The sequence below is a fragment of the Macaca fascicularis genome, chromosome 2, assembly GCF_037993035.2.
Source record: "Macaca fascicularis isolate 582-1 chromosome 2, T2T-MFA8v1.1".
Lineage (NCBI taxonomy): Eukaryota > Metazoa > Chordata > Mammalia > Primates > Cercopithecidae > Macaca > Macaca fascicularis.
Genome location: NC_088376.1, coordinates 5215303 through 5235707, shown reverse-complemented (window position 1 = coordinate 5235707; position 20405 = coordinate 5215303). Strand labels below are relative to the sequence as shown.

General features: G+C 36.2%; 1 protein-coding gene across 14 annotated transcripts in view; it reads right to left on the bottom strand.

The window, feature by feature from the left end:
- The window catches only part of ATP13A4 (ATPase 13A4), a 160147-nt gene that overhangs the window by 9545 nt on the left and 130197 nt on the right, over positions 1 to 20405 (bottom strand). For 10 of the 14 annotated variants that reach the window (XR_012430574.1, XR_012430573.1, XR_012430575.1 and 7 more), the window contains 3 exons: positions 6084 to 6255; positions 4834 to 5027; positions 3641 to 3729 (listed from right to left, as the gene is read on the bottom strand). Coding sequence is in view for 9 of the 14 variants with exons in the window: in XM_074030767.1 (XP_073886868.1) it covers positions 3641 to 3729; positions 4834 to 5027; positions 6084 to 6255 (455 nt within the window). In the remaining 5 variants the exon portion in view is untranslated. Of the gene's footprint in view, positions 1 to 3640; positions 3730 to 4833; positions 5028 to 6083; positions 6256 to 20405 lie in introns of those variants that run through there. The other 4 variants (XR_012430576.1, XM_065539708.2, XM_045387195.3 and 1 more) reach the window with 3 other exon arrangements.

Here is a 20405-nt window from a genome sequence, read left to right as displayed (position 1 = left end):
TATGCATGACCTCATGCGTTAGTGGGAGTAAAAACGGAAACGGTTCTATAGAGGACAATGTTCTCAAAGTTAAAAATTCAAATCCACTTCTAGGAATTTATCTCAGAAATATACTTGTATATGGCTAAAATGATATATGCACAATAATATTTTTATTGCAGCTTTGTTTGTAATAATACTTGGAAATATCTTAAATGTCTATCAATATGGGACTACATATAAAGCATGGTATACATATGACATATACATAATATACATTTATATAAAATAAAATATTCTATTGGCATTAAAAAGAATGAGGAAAATGTATGTACTGATATGGAACAATTAATCCTATTACATGAAAGCAGCAAGGTGCAAGACAATGTATGTGTTGTAGCAGCCATGAAAATTTTCCACTCAGATCTGCTGCTGGGAGGATAAATTGTGGATACCCCAACTGTTATGCTCAGAATCCACCACCACACATGCTGTAAAGCATATCTAAAGTCATAAGCCGCACGTAGCCAAGAAATGAGGACAGCATGGATTCTAATCAGACTCATTCCTATGAGACGTAGAAACTCCTGATGGGCCATGCTGCTATAAAGACACATGCACATGTGTGTTTATTGCGGCACTATTCACAATAACAAAGACTTGGAACCAACCCAAATGTCCATCAATGATAGACTGGATTAAGAAAATGTGCCACGGCCGGGCGCGGTGGCTCAATCCTGTAATCCCAGCACTTTGGGAGGCCGAGACGGGCGAATCACGAGGTCAGAAGATCGAGACCATCCTGGCTAACCCGGTGAAACCCCGTCTCTACTAAAAAATACAAAAAAGTCGCCGGGCAAGGTGGCGGGTGCCTGTAGTCCCAGCTACTCGGGAGGCTGAGGCAGGAGAATGGCAAAAACCCGGGAGGCGGAGCCTGCAGTGAGCCGAGATCCGCCACTGCACTCCAGCCTGGGCGACAGAGTGAGACTCCCTCTCAAAAAAAAAAAAAGAAAAAAAGAAAATGTGGCACATATACACCATGGAATACTATGCAGCCATAAAAAAGGATGAGATCATGTCATTTGTAGGGACATGGGTGAAGCTGGAAACCATCATTCTCAGCAAACTATTGCAAGGACAGAAAACCAAACACTGCACGTTCTCACTCATAGGTGGGAATTGAACAATGAGATCACTTGGACACAGGAAGGGGAACATCAAACACCGGGTCCTATTTTGGGGAGGGGGGAGGGGGGAGGGATAGCATTAAGATATATACCTAATGTAAATGTCAAGTTAATGGGTGCAGCACACCAACATGGCACATGTATACATATGTAACAAACCTGCACGTTGTGTACATGCACCTTAGAACTTAAAGTATAATTAAAAAAAAAAAAGAAACTCCTGATGGGCAACTTTGGCCTGACTTTCTTAGTGCACTGCAGTTTGAGATGCTACACATCCAGCCCTCCTTCTTCCCTCTCTTCTTTTTAGAGGATAAACCCACATCACAGTGCATGCCTCTCCCCACTTCCTCTGGCTTTCTATTCCCCTCCCACCACTCCGGGAATTTCCTCCAATAAATCTCTTGTATAACTAAACTGAACTTGACATCTACCTCTCAGAAGACCTGAACAAATATAATAGTTTTCTACTATTTGTGTAAAAATGTGGAAGAAGAATGTACAAAATATGTCCCAATGTATGTAAAATAAACTGGTGTCATTGGTTGCCTCTAGGGAGGGGAACTGGTGACTGGGAATCTAAGATGGAATGAGGATTTTCACTATATGGCTTTTTAAACATTCGGACTGTGAATCAAATGAATGTGTTCCCTATTAAAATAAGTTATAATTTTTTAAGTAAGCAGTTTCTAGGTTGCAAAACAACATGATTCCATTCTTTTAAAAAAACTAAAAATTAGTCAACACACATTTATAATACATGAATTGTAAAAGAAGGAAGAATATAGTGAATAATGTTATAATTTTCCTTGTCTGCACATTCTACATTTTCTAAAAAGAACAAATATTTTATGTAATAATAAGAAAAATAATTGTTTTAAAAGTGAACAATAATTCTTTGCAGAATCCTTTGCAGTCATGCTGGCAATGATCCTACCCACATTCTCTCCAAATTAAATATGTTTCCTATTTTGTTATACTAGAGGACCCAGCCTTTCTGTAAGAATCTTTTTCTATCAAAAAGTGACATTCAACTCATCATATCTTATCCTTAACTTCTGTAGGATTAAGAAGTTTGAGCTGACTTAGAAGACCAGTGGGCAAAGCCTACTTATTTCCATGAAAACTTAATTTAATTCATGAAGGCACTTAACAACTGCTAACCACAGTAATGTAATTACAAAAATAAAAAGACACATGCTAAATATATGAGTATGTCAAACTAAAGGTATTAGTATGCCAAATGTCACTGTGGGTTTGTGCAGGTGTTGCTGGTTGGAAACACACTATATGCTTTAAGTGCTTGTTTATATTCAGGAGTCTGATACGCAATGATCAGTCAGTCATTCCTTTGTCATATTTTGCCATTCTTTGTGTGAGGCACTGGTAACACAAGAATGAATAAGATACACTGTTGGACCTCATGAAACTCATCTTTGAGATGGAGAGGCAACCAGATATACAAAGCACCAATTAAAAGAGCTGTTTCTTTAGTCATCTCTTCACTATTGCATTTCTTGATCTAAAGATCATGTAGCCATGATTAAATTGTAATACAAGTAGAATAGGGTAAGGGGATCAAAATATGTTTTTCCCTGGCTTGAATATGTAAAATTTTGGTATCTCGTAGGTTTTTATATCTGTATCAATATTACAAAATACAAGAGAGTTTATGAGGAAAAGTATGGCTCTTGGAAAGTAAGTCTTACAGACATTAAGTATGAGCACACAGAAAACATTTTTAAAGTTGTAAAAAAATATATAAATACCTAAATAATAACCCCCCAAAAAGCTGTAGGTAAAACAGTTTTAAACAACTTCAAAAAACGGAAGCATTTAGGAAAAAATTCCCTCATATTTGAAAGAGAAAATATAGAAATACATTTTCTCCTCTTATAGGAGTTCTTTTAAAATGAAAATAGTTGGTCAGATTCAGTGGCTCAAGCCTGTAAGCCTAGTGCGTTGGGAGGCCAAGGCAAGAGGCTAGTTTGAGGCCAGGAGTTTGAGACCAGCCTGGGCAACACAGCAAGCCCTCATCTCTACAAATTTTTTTCTTCAGAATTAGCTGGGCATCATGGCACACTACTGCAGTCCTAGCTACTCGGGAGGCTGAAGTAGGAGAATTGCTTGAGCTCAGAAGTTTGAGGCTGTAGTGAGCTACGATTGCACCATGGCACTCCAGACTGGGCAAAAAAGTGAGATCCTGTCTCTTAAATAATAAGAAGAAAATAAATTAAAGTATTCAAGACTTAAAGACTATCTTTAGCCTCATGAAATCAAAACTAGGTAGAATTTTATTTCTTGACCAGTTTAAATAAAAAATATAGATAAATCTAGCATTTTTTTTTTAGCTCTGCCATCCCAAAAGAATAATGTGTGTCAAAAATCATGCCAATTGAAATTGTGATCTGCTTTTGAAAGTTAAGCTGTTACAGAACTGTAAAGCATCACCATATCCCAAAGATTAGACTTACATCCAAACGTCTATATAATTCTGGTATATCAGCAAATAGAATGAATAGACATACACCAAGCTGTATTATCAGCACAAGGACAAATACATCTGAGGAAATAAGAACACAAGCTATTATTTTAAGAAATCAGAGTGAAAAATGTCACATATATTGACAGATGTGGTCTAGATTAACACTGATTTAATTTACTTGATTTCTACGTCCAAATACTAGGTGGAAAGTATTCATTTCTAATCAATGAGTCTCACCTCTACAATTTCTATGCATGTCCTTGAAGCAAGTGAAAATTTTCACATGCACATTTTAAGTTTCAGTTAATAAAAGTAGTAGATATATACAGGGTAACATTGACAAAATACATGTTCAATAAATGGCTTGAAGGTATCCAAGTATCTGAGTCACTTTAATGCAAGTCATCTGCCTCAAATCATTTTCTGGTATAAAGGAACCTGTCAATAAACCCAATTTTAAATTGCTATCATACAGAGGTCAGTATTTAGCTGCTTCCTCATCCCAGGAAGAAGAAAAGCTCAATAATTTTCTCTGAACAAATAAATTTGTATGAAAATATTCATAAAGGTACTCAATTTGGGCTTTGAATTTTTTCAATAAGAAGAGTAGTGATGGTATACAAATAAATGTCTCAAATATTAAACAGGTCACTCATTTCTCATCCAAACATACCTTCCCACTCCATAATGTAAGGAGGTAGGAGGGAGGTACTCTGGTAAAGAGCCTCCATAACCCTCTCTAGTCAGATTCCTCCAGGCTGGACCCACGAGCAGCCTGCCACCACACAATGCCACCCTGACTACTGCCTTCAAGGCAAGAGACAGGATCCACTTGAGTTCTGTTAGGCTTCTCTCCATTGTTTCCAGGGTGAATTCTGACGAGTACTGACAAGTAGAGAAATAAATTGGTCCTTTCAATTTGGAGCGATCCCAAGAAAAGACACCCAGAGGCAAACTTCTGGTGAAGGAAAGGGAGAAAGAAGCCCTAGTATTTAATGCAGCTTTGAAGGAAAGAGCAAAGAACCATGGAAACGAGGCTGTACAATGTGTTTTGCAGAGCCCTAGAGTGGAAGTCAAGAGATGCTAGATAAGAATCAACTCTACAGCTGTTCCCTAAGTGACCTAGACATGTCTGCTCTCTCGATTGACTTCTCACCTCTGATCCAGTACAGTTCTACTCACAGTTTGTATAGGTTGGCTGTCTAAATGGTTTTCCTTTAGAGAACACAAGAGCCACAATGATACAGTTGATTGTTCCCAAGAACCAGATCGTAGTGTTCTCAAAACTTGTGAAGGCACTATTACTTTCCATTTTTTCTGGAGCAGCTGGAGACATGGTTAAGTCTGAGATGCTTTCATTTTGCACTGTACAGGCACTAAAAGGGAAACCAAAGAAGCTAATGAAGTGAGATGACAAGCCTTTATGGAGCATTTGTACCCAGAAGACTCCATACCAGTGTCCAGAGAAGGCACTCAATGCTTCTATAATTGCCTCTGCTTTGGAAAATACATGCGCGCGCACACACACACACACTGAAAAATAGGAAAAAAACAAAAAAAACAAAAAAAACAAGCACAGATAGACCCATATTTTGGATACACTGAGAGAGAGAGAGATTCAGCCAATTATATATTCAATAAATTATGCACATTCATTAAGGCTATATGGAAAAGAGATTGGTAAGTCATGATTCCTCCCCCAAGTGGCTTAATATCTCTGATAATTTGGCCGAGTGTGGTGGCTCACACCTGTAATCCCTAAGAGGCCAAGGTGGGTGGCTCACTTGAGGCCAGAAGTTTGAGACCAGCCTGGCAAACATGGCGAAAACCCATCTCTACTAAAGATACAAAAAATTAGCTGCACATAGCGGCATGTGCCTATACCCTCAGCTACTGGGGAGGCTGAGGCAGGAGAATTGCTTGAACCAGAGACAGAGGTTGCGGTGAGCCTAGAACACACCACTGCATTCCACCCTCGGCAACAGAGAGAGACTCCGTCTCTATAAAAACAGCAACAACAAATCTCTGATAATTTGTAAGTGAGGTGAATATATAACTTATCTAACAAGGATAATTTTGAAGGTGAAAAGAAAAGATGTTAATAATTTCACTGGGACATCACTTAATTTCAACTGGGCTACTTAAACTGGGACTGCTCGGGTAAGCTATAATCCATGGTCACCCTAGATATAAAAGATGGTCATAGACCATCATATAACACAGGCAAAGATAAATGCTAATGAATGAATGATACATTCATTAGCATTAAATTGTGCTACAGAGAAGAAATAATCACTGAAAATTTGCCCAAGGGACTTTAAAAAGCAAAACCTTTGGCAGAATGAAGCCCCATTTGCCTCCCATCATATTGGCCAGAGGATGTTTGATAGAAATTAGAATGTGAGAAGCAGAAGTTGAGACTGTACTCATACCTGTGTATCTCCACGGAATACCAAGGCTGCCTCTGAACCAGGATGAATCCCGCAATATGCATGGCCAGGCTGAGAAGAATGTTGAAAATCACAGAGAGTAGCAGAGGTGGAGAGATCAGCCGTCCTGCAGGTCTGAAAGGCACCAGCTTGGGGTAGGCACCATTCAGATTCACTATAAAATACATTCAAATTTTGTATTTATGAGAGCAGGAAAACATATTCTTGATCAGAAGAATGGCGTAAGTTCATTGGCCCATACATCTGAGGAAATGGACAAATTGGAGTACATCACAAACTGAGGGAATAAAACAATTAATGGATTCAAATTCAAGTCATGTAAAGAATTCTTAAAAGAGCAGACAGAACTACAAGACGTCATTTTTGGCTTAATAAATAGGGAAAAACCATTAAGTTACAGAGTAGGGAGGGATGAAATGTGAAACCGCTTGTGGGAAAATAAATTGATGCAAACCTTCTGCAGGGCAATTTGGTGATAAATATGAAGAGACAAAAATGTTTATAACTTTTGACATAGTTACTCTACTTTTGGAAATTTATCCTAAGCTAAAAAAGTTAATCAGAGATGTGAAAAAATGTTCACTACGGCATCGTTTACAATAAGTTATGGTACATCTATACAATGGAACAACATGTGGTCACTACAGAGCAATGCTTTAAAACACTTAATGACAAATAATAGGTGATATCCAGCAAAATGGTGAAGTAGGCAGCTCCAAGTTCCCACATCTCCACAGAAATCTCAAAATACAAGCAGAAACTGTCAGAAATCTGAAAATCTGAACAACAGAAAAGTTTACTGCAACCAAGTGAACACTGAATGAAGAAAAAGACGTCTTTAGGATCACAGGAAAGTTGGGTGGCATTTCTACTTGCACTTGATCCCCCCCCTGCTCAGCTCAGTGGCAATTCTGAAGATAGCCTGCATTCCCAGGGGGAACTCTGGTCCCTGGTTACAAAAGGAACATAGCAGGCCTTATTTACAAATTGTTATATTTGTCTGTTCCAACCCATCTGGGAACTACCTGAAGGACTGATGCAGGCACTTATCTCTGTTCCACCTGACAAAGAACTCACTCTGGGCAGAAAAGCAGTGCACATTGCTTGAAAACATTATAAGGCTAACAGATGCAGTTGCCTAGGGCAAAAAATTACAGTTGATACATAAAATAATCATCTACAGCCTGGAAGAAAAGCTAAGGAAATTTTCTTGGAGGAATTAGGATAGTCTAAATCATCTGTGTATGCTGGGAAATATAGAATGCTATGTAAATGCCCAGGGCAAGAGCTATGTGCATCCCAGGGCAAGGTATATGCTCAGTAAAGACCAGAGAAGACCCAAAACTTTCAGCTTTGGATGATCTCCAGACTCAGTGTAAGCCTGGCTAAGTGCTGAATAAGTACTTCAGCACAGAAATAATCTGTAAGGACTGGAGAAGGTTTTGTTTGTTTGTTTGTTTGTTTGTTCGTTTTTTCCCTCCTAGAGGTCAAGTAAATCTCTATCAAAACATTAACCGAACAAAAGCTGAAGAAACAGAGACATCTGTGATCTCACATGAAAACTAGTACAGTCTTTCCAAAAAAGCTTTGGAAAGTCACTAAACAAATGGACTATTACAGCCTTCAACAAACAGTGAAACAAAAAATTCAAACCCTAAAATAGGAGAAGAATCTAATTTTCAGAGTTAAAGCATTATAATATTCAACAGAACAAAACAAATGGACAAAATTTGTCCCCGAGGAAGCACAGATATTAGACTTATTAGGTAAAGACTTTAAAACAACTATCTTCAATATGCGAAATAACTAAAGGAAACCATGGGCAAAGAACTAAAGGAAATTAGGAAAACAATGTATGATCAAAATGAGAATGTAGTAAAAAGATAAAAATTATAAAAAGTAGTCAAAAGAAATTCTGAAGCTGAAAAGTACTGTAAGTTAAGTGAAAAATTTATTAAGTGGGTTCACCAGCAAACTTGAGCAGGCAGAAGAAAGAATTAGTGAACTTGAAGGTAGGACAGTTGAAAATATCCAACCTGAGGAACAGAAAAAAAATAATAAAGAAAATGAACAGAGCCTAAGGGGCATGTATAACACAAACAAGCAGACCAACATGCACCTTGTGGGAGTATCAGAAGGAGAGAAGAGAAAGATACAAAAAGAATATTTGAAGAATAATAGCAGAAAACTTTCCAAATTTGGTGAAAGGCATAAATCTGCATATCCAAGAAGTATGAGTAATTACAACAGGTTAAATCCAATGAGATTTACACCAAGACATCATATTTGAACTATTAAAAAAATAATAAAGACAAAGAATCTTGAAAGCAATGAGGGAGAAGTGACACATCACCTATGAGGGATCTTCAGTAAGATTAGTGCCAATTTCAGAAACCACGGAAGTCAGAAGTCAAGCAATAACATTTAAGATGCTGAAAGAAAAAAAAAAACATTGACTAAGAATTGTATACCTGGCAAAACTGTCCTTCAAAAATGAGGGAGAAGTTAAGACACCCCAGATAAACAAAAGCTGAAAGAGTTTGTTATCAGTAACCCTACCCTAAAAGAAATGCTAAAGGACTCAGATTGAAATGAAAGAATACTAGATAGCTACTCAAATACTTATGTAGAAATAATGATGCCCAGTAAAGGTAACTATACAACAAATATAAATGCTGATATTTGTGTATTTTTGGTTGCAATTTCACTTTACATATCCATGTTATTTAGTACACAATGGAAAAAGATGTAATTTGTAACATCAACAATATAAAAGGGGAGATAAAGCTGCAAAGGAGCAGTTGTTTTCATGCTATAAAAGTGAAAGTGTTAATTCAAACTACGTTGTTATAAATTTAGAATGTTTCATGTCTTCTCCACAATTATATTTTATGTAATTAAAAAACCCACTGATAACATCATATTCAAGGGTAAAAGACTGAGAACCTTTGCCTTAAGATCAGAACAAGGTAAAAATACCCTTGTCAGTATGGCTATTCAACAGTATGCTGGGAGTTCTACCCAGCATACATTAGACAAAAAAGAAATTAAGGTCAACTGGATGTTAGCAAGATGGCCAGTTAAAAGCCCTTAGTACTCATCTCTCCCACAAAGACAACCAAAACAACATACAACTATATTTTGATGAAAATAACTAAAGGAGAGTGTCAGAATACATCAAAGGAGTAGCAGAAACCCTGCAGAGCACAGAAAATCAGTATTGTCACATACTGCTTTCTGTCATAGTACTCCACATCCCAGGAAATATCTGGCATCCAACACCCCACTCCCTTGCCAGGATCAGCTTAGAACCAAGAGGATGTCTCCTTGCGGGGAAAAGGTAAGCAAGAGGACCCCAGCAGCCCCCATCAACACCCTGGACACCTACAGTCCTCACAAGCACTAAACCAGCTGAGGTAGCTGCCTGGAGCCCACACAGCTGTGCTACCCGAGTAGAAGCTAACAGTGTGCTCTTCCCTCTGTGGCCTACAAGGCTACTGCACTATGTCATCCTGAAATGTAAACTACTGCTGGAATGTGTCCTGCTCTGAGGGCAAGTGGCATAGCACCCTACCAGTCTTAAGGCTTAATGGCTGCTGGACTACTCCTGCCTGGTGCCCTGCCATCCCTGATCTGCTGCTACATCTTACTCGGTGGGCCAAGTTGCTATGCAGCTATTTTATTTACCCCTCTTAATTCCACTGCACCATGTCCTCTAGGGCCTGAACTGAACCTATACACTACCTCCAGGGGAAATGAGTGCCTTGGCAGAGCTGCTCCATTTGCCCTTCCCAGTCACCATTGCACCCTGCCCTACATGGCCTGAGGGGAAGCTGTACATTGCTTCCCAGAGAAACTGCCTTGATGAAACTGTTCAATCTACTCTCAGTCACTGCTGCACCCTGCCCCTAGGGACCTGAGTTGAACCTGTGCACTGCCTCTTGTAAGGCAGTGGAAGAAAAAGAGTACCATGGTAAAGCTGCTCCATATACCCTTCTGAGTCCCTGCTGTGCCCTGCCCCTTGGGGCTTGAGGTGACACTGTGCACTGCCTCCTAAAGAAACAATGCCTTGGCAAAGTGGTCCAACTACCCCTCCCAATTGCTGCTGCCCCCTGGCCCCATGCCTGAGCTGAAGCATAGTGTCCTGCCTTCTGGGAAAACGGTACTGTGGCTTCTCAGAGTAGTCATGCCTCCCCAGTGCCTGAGTTGAAGTAGTGCGCTGTCTCCCAGGAAATGGTGTGTTGGCCACCCAGAGCAGTCATACCTCACTTCCCCTACCCCTATACTTACCCCCAAGCCTGAGCAAAAGCAGTGCACTGCCTCCCAAGGAATCAAAGCTTTGGCTGAGCTGGGCAGTTGTGCATTCCAGGCCTGGGCTGACATAGTACTCCACATCCCAGGGAAAAGCACTGGCTGAGCAGAGACATCCCTTCCCCCAACAGGAAAATCAACTCTCGTTCCCTGCTTCCCTAGAGCTTGACTAGCTGGACTAGAGTCTGAACTGCTGAGGCACCTCCTTCTCAGGTAAGTGGAGTGATCACTGCTCTGCTCCCTGCCCCCTACTCCCCACCCCTCCAGGGCCCAAGTGATAGCTGTGTCATTTTGGGTTCTTTGCTGTCGCTGTACCCAGCTTCACAGAGTCTGGAATACCGCTGTGCCCCATCATCCCAGGGTCCAAGGTCACCACTAGATGGTGCTTCATCCCCCAGGGAACTTCATTGCCATTATATCCTATTAGCCCTAGTTCCTGAATTGCAGCTGTACCCTGCTCCCTGGTCCCAAACCTCCAGAGCACTCCACCTCTCCAAGGAGAAAAATCCTGAACCTAGGACCCTAGCTTCACAGCCTCTCTGAGGTCTTCCCCCTATAACCCAGCACTACTGCAGCTGTTTATAGGCCATGCCAGATCTGACACCTAGAGGATCCCTCAGTCAAGACTCCCCATTGTCTATAAAATGGTTACTCAGGCACTCAGAGTCATTACTGGCACTAATCTTAGCTGAAAAAGCTGTACAAAGTCTATACTACTGCATCTTCTTGGAACCAGAGTTACCACAGTCTTCACAATTAGCACACTGAGACTCATCTGCAAGTGAAAGCCACTGTGTAAAGTTTGGAAGAGGTGATTGTTCTGCCAGGTGTAAAGACATTGATGCAGAAACAAAAAGGAAATATGAAAGAGCAAGAAAATATGATAGCAACAAAGAAACACAATAATTCTCCAGTAACTGACCCCAAATAAAAGGAAACTTACGAATTTCCTGAAAAGGAATTTATAATGATCTTAAGGAAACTCAGGCTGGGCGCGGTGGCTCACGCCTGTAATCCCAGCACTTTGGAAGGCCGAGGCGGGCGGATCACAAGGTCAGGAGATCGAGACCACAGTGAAACCCCGTCTCTACTAAAAATTACAAAAAATTAGCCGGGCGCGGTTGTGGGCGCCTGTAGTCCCAGCTACTCGGGAGGCTGAGGCAGGAGAATGGCGTGAACCCGGGAGGCGGAGCTTGCAGTGAGCCGAGATCGCGCCACTGCACTCCAGCCTGGGCTGGGCGGCAGAGCGAGACTCCGTCTCAAAAAAAAAAAAAAAAAAAAAGGAAACTCAGTGAGATACAGAGAATACAGATAGACAATTCAACAAAATTAGGAAAAGAGTTTAAATAATTTAAATGAGAAATTTAACAAAGAGATAAATATCATTTAAAAAGAACCAAACAGAAACCTTGGAGCTGAAGAATTTAATGAATGAAATGAAAAAACTTAATAGAGAGCTTTAATAGCAGACTAGAGCAAGTAGAAGAAAGAACCTCTAAATCTGGAGCTAGGTCTTTTGAAATTACCCTGAGGAAGTAAAGAAAAACACAATATAAAAGAACAAAGACAACCCGTAGGACTTATGGAACACCATGAAATGATCAAACATTAGCATTATGGGATTTCCAGATGGAGAAGAGACAAAGATAGAAACAATACATTTTATATAATAAAATAAGTGCTGAAAACCTTCTAAGTCCTATAAGAAATATGAAAATCCAGATATATGAATTTCAAAGGTCCCCAAAAGAATTCAACCCAAAGAGATTCTCACCATGGCACATTATAATAAATTGTCAAAAATAAAAGAAAAAGAATTTTAAAAGCAGTAAGAGAAAAGTGCCAAATCACAAATAAGGAAATCCCCATTAGATTATCAACCGATTTCTCAGCAAAATCCCTGCAGGACAGGACAGAGTGAGATGATATATTCAAGGTGCTGAAAGAAAATAAAAACTGGCAGCTGAAAATACTATACAAGTAAAGCTGTCCTTCAGAAGTGAAGGAGAAATAAAGTCTTAGAGAAGCAAAAGTTGAGAGAATTCATCACCACTAGATTTTCCTTGCAAGAAATGCTTGAGAGTTTTTCAAGTAGAAATGGAAGGACACTGTTAATATAAAAACATATGAAAGTATAAAATTCACGAATGAAAGTAAATATATAGTGCAATCCACAATATCCCAATGCTTTTATGGTGCTCTATAAATCTTATATATCTTTAGTATGAAGTCTAAAAGTCAAAACAATCAAATATAATAGTAACTACAATACATTGTTAAGAAGTACATAAAATAAAAAGATGTAAATTGTGACAAAATATAAATTGGGGGAAGGATAAAAGTCTAGAGATTTGTATTTGACTGAGGTTAGCTGTTTACAGTGTAAAACAGTCCATTATAATTACAACATATTTTATGTAGCTTCATGGTAACCACAAAGCAAAAAGCTATAGCAAACACACAAACAATAAAGAGAAAGTAATCAAAACTCAGCACTAAGGAAAACCACCAAATCAAAGAGATTTAAAAAAAGAGAGGAATAAAAGATCTACAAAACAACCATAAAATAACAAAGTGGCAATAGTAAGTCCTTAATTATCAATAATTACTTTGAATGTAAATGGATTATTAAATTCTCCAATCAAAAGACATAGCATAGCTGAACAGATTTAAAAAAACAAGACTCAACTATACAATGCCTATGAAAGACTCACTTTATCCTCAAGGACACAAAAAAGCTGAAAATAAAGAGATAGAAGAAGATATTCTATGCAAATGCTAATCAAAAGAGAGCAAGATTGGTTATACTTATGTCAGATAAAGTAAACTTCAAGTCAAAAACTGTCACAAGAGACAATGTACCCAACACTGAAGCACCTAAATATATAAAACAAATATTAATGAACACAAAATGAGAAATAGCAAGACAATAATAGTAGGGGACTTCAATAACCCACTTTCAACAAGAGACAGATCAACTAGACAGAAAATTAACAAGAAAATATGGGAACTGAACTGTACATTAGACAAAATAGACCTAACAGATATATACAAAACTTTGTGTTCAATAACAGTAGAATACACATTATTTTCTAATGCACATGGAACATTTTCCAGTTTAAATCATATGGTAGGTCACAAAACAAGTACTAAAACATTTTTAAAAAATCAATATCATATCAAGTATTGTTTCCAACCACAATAATATGAAACTATAAATCAATGACAGGAGGACCTTCAGAAACTATACAAATGCATGGTAATTAAACAAGGTGCTACTGAACAACCAATGAGTCAATGAAGAAATTAAAGAAATTTAAAAAAATTTAGAGAAACATGAAAATTGAAACAAACACAGTAAAACCTTTGGGATACAGCAAAACCAGTACTCAAAGGAAAGTTTACAGCAATAAATGCCTACATGAATAAAGAGGAAACAGCAAACAACAAGCTAATGTTGAACCTCAAGGAAGTAGAAGAACAACAACAAACTAAACCCAGTATTAGTAGAAAGAAAGAAATAATAAAGATAAAGCAGAAACAAATACAATAGACTTAAAAGCAATAGAAAAGATAAACAAAACAGAGTTGGTTTTCTGAGGAGACAGATAAAATCAACAAACCATAGCCAGAGTAACTAAGAAAAAAAGAGAGAAGACTAAAATAAATAAAATCAGAGGTAAAGGATACATCACAACTAGTTACACAGAAATACAAAGAATCATAAGAGAGTATTATGAACAACTGTATGCCAACAAATTAGAAAATCTGGAATAAATGGATAAATTCCTGGACACATAAAACCTACCAAGAATGAATCATGAAGAAACAGAAAACATGAACAGACCAATAATTAGTAACAAGATTGAATTAGTAATAAAACTTTTCCAGTCAAAAAACGTACAGTACCTAATGGCTTCGCCACTGAATTCTACCAAACATTTAAAGAAGAACTAATATTGATTCTATTCAAACTATCCTTAAACATTGTAAAGGAGCATATACTTCCAAACTCATTCTATGAGTCCCCCACTACAAGGACACAATAAAAAGGGCCAATATTTCTAATAAACTTAGATGTAAAAAAAAAAAATCCTCAGCAAAATACTAGCAAACTGAATTTAACAACACATTAAAAAGGTAATTCACCATGATCAAGTGGGATTCACCCCAAGACGCAAGGATGGCTCAACATATTCCAATCAATAAACATGACATATCACATCAATAGAATGAAGCACAAAAACTATATAATCATTTCAATAGAGTCATAAAAAGCATTTAGTAATATTCAAAATTCCCTTCTGCTAAAAACTCTGAACAAATTAAGCATAGAAGAAATGCACCTCAATGCAATAAAGGCCATGTATGACAAATCCACAACTAACATTATACTAAATGGGGAAAAGTTAAAAGCTTTTCCTCTAAAATCTGGAACAAGAAAAGGATGCCTACTTTTGCCACTTCTATTCAACACAGTACTGGAAGTCCTGGTCAGAGCAACCAGGTCCTAGGCAAGAGAAAAAAAGGAGACATCCAAATTGGGAAGGAGAAAGTCAAATTGTCCCTGTTTGGTGGTGGCATGCTCTTATACATAGAAAACCCTAAAGACTCCACCAGAGAACTAATAGAACTAATAAATAAATTCAGTAAATTTTTAGAACCCAAAATCAACATAGAAAAATCAGTAGCTTTTATATAGGCTAATAGTGAATTATCTGAAAAAGAAATAAAGAAGACAATGCCACTTTCAATAGCTACACCACAAAAAGTAAGATGTCTAGAAATAAATTTAACCAAGGAGGTGAAAAATCTCTATACTGGAAACTATAAAACACTGGTGAAAAAAAATGGAAGCTAACACAAATACAGAAAGACATCCCATGTTAATTGATTGGAAGAATTAATATTGTTGAAATATCCTTACTACCTAAAGCAATCTACAGATTCAATCCAATCTCTATCAAAACAGCAAAGAAATTTTTCACAGAAATTGGAAAAAAAATCCCAAAATGTACAGGGACCACAAAAGACCTTGAATAACCAAATCACTCTTCAGTAAAAAAGAATAATGCCAGAGGCCTCACATATCCTTGATTTTAAAATATACTACAAAATTATGGTAACTAAAACAGCTTGGTATTGGTATAAAATAGACACATAAACCAATGGGACAGAATAGAGATTCCAGAAATAAATAAAAAATCTACAGTCAATTGATTTTGGACAAAGGTGCAAAGAACACACATTAGGGAAAGCATTGTCTCCTCAATGAATGGTGCTTAGAAAATTGGTTATCGACATGCAGAAGAATGAATTAGACCCCAAACTCTCACCAAATATGAAAATTAACTCAAAGTGGATTAAAAACTTAAATGTAAAACTTGAAACTATAAAACTACCAAAAGAAAACATACAACAAATGCTTCATGGTTTTGATTTGGGCAAGAATTTTTTCCCTAAAACCCTAAAAGCATAGGCAACAAAAGCAAAAATAGACAAATGGGAATTACATAAAACTAAAAAGATTCTGCACAACAAAGGAAACAGTTAACAGATTGAAGAGACAACCTACATAATGGAATAAAATACTTCTAAACTATACAATATAATACAATAACCCCTGACAAGGGGTTAATATCCAGATTATATCAGGAACTCGAAAAATCTCAATAGCAAAAATAATAATAAAATAATTCAATTAAAAAATGGACAAAAGACCTGATTAGACATTTCTCAAAATAAAAATAGAAATAGGTATGCCATATGCCAACAGATATATGAAAAATGTTCAACATCATTAATATCAGGGAAATGCAAATCAAAACCACAGTGAGATATAATCTCATTCCAGTTAGAACAGCTATTACCAAAAAGACAAAAAATAATAAATATTAGTGGGAATGTAAAGAAAAGAGAACCCTTTGGTTCTCCTTTTTTGGTTTACATTTGACTGTTGGTCAAATGTAAATTAGTACAGCCATTAAAGAAAATAGCATGGAGGTTCCCTTAAAAATTAAAAATAGAACTACCATATGGTCTAGCAATCCCACTACTGGGTATATATCCAAAGAAAATAACATTAGTATGTCAAAGAAATATCTGCACTCCTGTGTTTATTGCAGCCCTATTCATAATAGCCAAAACATGGAATTGCCCTAAAGGTATATCAATAAGTGAATGACTAAAGAAAATGTGATATAGACAATGGAATACTATACAGCCTTAAAAAAGAAGGAAATGTTGTCGATTGCAACAACAAGAATGAAACTTGAGGACATTGTGCCAAGTGAAAGAAGCCAGACACAGAAGGACAAATTCCACATGACCTCACTTATTTGTAGAATCAAAAAAAGTTGATTTCATAGAAGCAGAGAGTAGAATAGTGGTTTCTTAAGGTTGGAAAGAATAGAGATAGAGAGGAGAAGGGGATGGAGAGAAGGTTGTCAGTATGTACAGTTATAGTTCAATAGAAGGAATAAGTTCTATTGTTCTATTGCATGGTAGGATGATTATCATTAACAATAGCATACTTTATATTTCAAAATTGTTAAAAAAGAGAATTCTGAATGTTCTCATTACAAAAAATGATAAATGTGTAAAGTGATAAATATGCTAGTCATCATGATTTTATTACTACACAACATACACACGTATTGAAATATCACACTATACCTCATAAATATGTACAAATATGTCAATTAAAAATAAGTTGTAACTTTTAAAAAGAAAAAGGAAATAAAGTCATCCAATTGGAAGAAAGGAGTAAAACCATCTCTATGCACTGATGACAAGAGCCTACATACTGAAAATCTTAAGAAACTCACAAGAAAGCTGATAAAATTGGTAATTGAATACAGCAATGTTTCAGGGCACAAGATCAACACAAAAACAATCATTGTGTTTCTATACACCAGCAGTGAACAATTCAAAGATAAACTTCAGAAAACAATTCTATTTCCAAAAAATGAAACACCTAGAGATAAATTTGACCAAGAAAGAGAAAGACTTTTACACTGAAAACTACAAAACTTTGCTGAAAGAAGTCAAAGATGATGTAAATAAATGGAAAAACCCATTAAAATCTCATGTTAATGGACTGGAAGACTTAATATTATTAAGATGTCTGTACTATCCAAAGTGATCTACATATTTGATGCAATCTCTGTCAAAAATTAAAGTTATTTTTAGAGAAATGGATAAGCCAGTCCTCAAATTTATATGAAATTATATATAATTTCCCTAATCGTTTATAAAAATCTTGAAAAGATTTTATAATAAAATTATAAATAATTTTATTATATATAATTTCCCTAATCGTTTATAAAAATCTTGAAAAGATTTTATAATAAAATTATAAATAATTTTATTATATATAATTTCCCTAAATTGTTTATAAAAATCTTGAAAAGAAGAATAGCATTGAAGGACTCACACTTCCCAAATTCAAACTCACTAACACAACAGTAACCAAACCAGTTTGGTGCTAACATGAGAAAATACATGTAGACCAAGGGAATAGAATTGAGGGTCCAGCAATAAGCCCATATATCTATGGCCAATTGATTTCAAAATGCATATTGACACCATTTACTGAAGGAAAGAATAGTCTCTTCGACAAGCTGGGACAACCAGATTTCCACATACAAAGTAAGGAAGTTGGACCCCTACTTCATACCACATGTAAAAATTAACACAAAAAATGGATCAATGACCTAAATGTAAGAGTTAACAATGTAATATACTTAGAAGAAACTTAGGGATACATATTTAAACCTTGGATTTGGCAATGGATTCTTAGATATAACACCAAATGCATGAACAAACAGACAAACAAATAAATAAATAGGACTTCATTAAAATTAAAAACTTGGACATTATTTAAAAAGTGAAAAGACAACATATAGGAGAAAATATTTGTGATTTTATGTCTCATGAGGGTTTGATACCCACAATATATGAAGAACTGCTAGAACTCAAAAAGCAGAAGACAAAAATTCAATTAGGAAACGGTCAAAGGACGTGAATAAACATTTCTCCAAAGAAGACATGTAAATGACTGATGAGCACATGCCTATATGTTCAATATTATTAGTCATTAGAGAAATGCAAGTCAAAATCATGATAAGATATCACTCCAAACCTATTAGGATGGTTAAAATAATCTTTGACCATTAAATAACAAGAGCTGATGAGGCTGTGAAGCAATTAGACCCCTTATATGTTGCTAGTGAGAATGTAAAATGATGCAGTCATTAGGAAAATAGTTTGGTGGTTCCTTGAAAAGTTAAATATATAATTAACATATGACCCAGATTCCACTTTATACCCAAAAGAATTGAAAACAGGGACTCAAAAAGATATTTTATGCAAATGTTCATTGCAGTATTATTCACAATAGCCAACAAGTGGGAGCACCCAAGTCCATCAACAAATAAATGGACAGATAAAATGTGGTATACACATATAATAGAATATTATTCAGCTATAAAAATGAATTAAGTTCTGATGCATGTTACAAAATGGATTATGCTAAATTAAAGAAACCAGATACAATGGTACAAACTGCCTGACTTCATTTATATGAAATATATTGAATAGGCAAATTCATAGAGACAAAAAATAGATTAGAGTTAACCATGGGTCAGAGGGAGAAAAGATGGGGAGTTATTGCTTAATGGATAGAGTATCTGTTTGAGGTGATTAAAAACTTTTGAAAATATATAGTGGTGATGATTGCAAACATTGTGAATGTAATTCATGTCCCTAAATTATACACATAAAAAATAAAAATGACAAATTTTATGTTATATAATTTTACCACAAGAAAAAAATTAAGATATTTATTGATATTTTAAAAGCGGTTCTATGGGTAAATGAAAAATAAGATGCACTATATAGAAGACATAATTTTAATTTATTAATTTATATAGAAAAAAGACTGGACAGAAATACATTAAAATGCTTTAATTGGTTAGCTCTGGATATTAAGATAAAAATAGGTTTTTCTCTGTTATATCTTACAATGTTTTCCATCTTTCACAGTGAATATATGTTAATAACATACACTTAATATATGTTAAACAGAAAAGAATCAAGTTGTTTAACAAAAAAATAGAGAAAATCCTGAGGGCACTTGTTATGGAGAAGAGAACAATCACAGAAGAAATAAGAGCTGTTTCCAAATTCTTTCAAATAGAATTTTCTGTTTGAAAGAAATTTCAAACAGAAGGACTGTTGTGGAGAAAAAATCAAACTCTTCTGTGACACCTCAAATGGCAAAACTGGGATGGATGAAAGTTACACATTTAGAGATAAATTTGACTTCCTGTGAAGGGGAAGTCTGCTAAGAAAGTTAACAAAGGCTGTATGAGGTTGTTCTTTCAATAGATTTAACAAATATTTAACAAGCTCCTTTAATATGTCAGAAGTATTGGGATTATAGCATGGATCAATACAGACTAAATGTTGATCTCATGAAACACACATTCTGCATGGGGAGAAGCAGGCAAAAAGCTAACGAAAACAAAGATAAATATCGTAACTTCAGATTGAGGAAAGTATTGTGAAAACATAAAGCAGAGTTGTGTGATAGAGAACTGGTTTGTTCACTATTAAAGTGATCTCTCTGAAGAAGTGACATTTGAGCTCAAATATGAATAATGAAAAAAAAAATCAAAGACATATAAAGATCCAAGGGGAGAGTATTTTAAGCAAAAGGAATAGCCAATGCAAAGGCAGTGAGTTGACCAAAGCTTGGCAATGTATCAGAGACAGTAAGACCAGTGCAGCAGGCACATCAGTGAGTGGCAACGTGGTTAGAGGTGAAGTTGATGAAGTAGTCAGGAGCCCAATCATGTAAGGACTTGAATTGAGTCAAAATGGGAAGCCATTGGAGCATTTTAAGCGAGAGAATAAATAATAAAATTTGTATTTAAAAACAACACTCTTACTATTGTGTAAATGGGAGTGAGGATAGGGCCGCAATAGTGG